Source organism: Trypanosoma theileri (genome assembly GCF_002087225.1).
Source record: "Trypanosoma theileri isolate Edinburgh chromosome Unknown TM35_Tth_87_V1, whole genome shotgun sequence".
Taxonomy (NCBI): Eukaryota; Euglenozoa; class Kinetoplastea; order Trypanosomatida; family Trypanosomatidae; genus Trypanosoma; species Trypanosoma theileri.
This window is the reverse complement of record NW_021639929.1, coordinates 10,206-11,563: the sequence shown is the minus strand read 5'-3', so window position 1 is coordinate 11,563 and position 1,358 is coordinate 10,206. Positions and strand designations below refer to the sequence as shown.

The following is a 1,358-nucleotide window of genomic DNA, read 5'->3' as shown; positions in this document are numbered from 1 at the left end:
AGTAGTGGCGGGCCGTTGCTCTCCTCCTGTTTCTGTTGTTGATCTGGTGATGATGGGGCAACAGTAGTGGTGTCAGTGAGAGGAATAGTGGCAGAGGCACTCATGGACTCACTCATACTGAGGGATGGTGTGGTGGTAGTGAATTGACCGTTATTCCACGCTTCGTTGCCTCTCCTCCCTTTTCCTGTTGCCTCTGTAGCGTATCCACCCACACGTGGCACCGGCAGTGCCATCCTCTCTGCTGCTGCTGCACATGTACAGATGCAGAAGAGTATCAGTAGCAAGATTAATAAAAGAGTTGTGCGCATAGTGATTGTGTAGCTGTGTCATTTATTTAATGATGCGTCATGTTATGAAAGAAAAGAAATAGAGAGCAACAATTTATCATTAATAATATGGTTGTTTGAATGGCAAACATAAACAAGAAGGATTACTATTAAAATTCAAATTACGCATCCACTGATAAGTATTAATAAAGAACAAATGTGATCACTATTGTCTACTTGTTTTTTTATCTGATTCTAACACTACATCGTGCAGTGTAACAAAGAATCAAGTCCAAATAGTTACGTGATGTTTTTATCGTATGAGCACCCTAGACATATAAAGAAAGGTGTTTTCCGCTATGAAATACTAGATAAAGATACAATAACAATATTGAGAACGATACATATTAGTGCCATCTAAAAACACATCATTATCGTCTCACTGCATGGTGAGGAACTCTGGTTTTGGGATTATTGGTGGGACATCAGTGGTACTGCAGTTAGTGCCATACAGTGATGAAAATCAAGTGGTTTCACTAATTAACTACATTACTACGGACTGGGGGCATAACTCATGTAGATACACAGAGTCCTGCTTATTAAGAGCTTGGTCGTAACAAAGTAACAGCAGCACTATTAACTTTCTTTCCTTTTTTTTTCTTTTATCCACTACGTAATCCATGTAAAGTGTTGCAGTATCAGTGTTTCCCTCTTTTCATTATTCATGCCCCTTCACCAACAGCCATACCACAGTTAGAATAGAAATGCAGACGTATCATATACGCCTTACATGGCATCTTCACTATCAGTCCATATGGGTCTTTAATTGACAGGAAGGAAAAGAAAAGAAAAACAACAGGGGAGTACATATGGTGAATAGAGATCATTATTAAAAGGTACACGTAAACTTAACATGGTGGATAGTGAGGAAAAGAGAAACAGAAAAAAGATAAACCCATTAGTTTCACTACGCATTAAGAGTAATAATATGTAAATAAAAATAGAATAAATAATTAATTAATAACAAGATATTATATCCAACGTTCAGTCAATTATTATCAATTCATTTTCTTCATTACAACATACAGTGAA

At 37.2% G+C, this 1,358-nt stretch overlaps 1 protein-coding gene across 1 annotated transcript; it reads right to left on the bottom strand.

Moving 5' to 3' along the window:
• Positions 1-2: 2 nt before the first annotated feature.
• On the bottom strand, positions 3-308 carry TM35_000871020 (uncharacterized protein; the record flags this gene model as incomplete). The annotated part of the gene is made up of 1 exon (XM_029031449.1): positions 3-308. A coding segment is annotated over one exon (306 nt), but the record flags the coding sequence as incomplete, so codon positions are not given.
• Between the last annotated feature and the right edge of the window lie 1,050 nt (positions 309-1,358).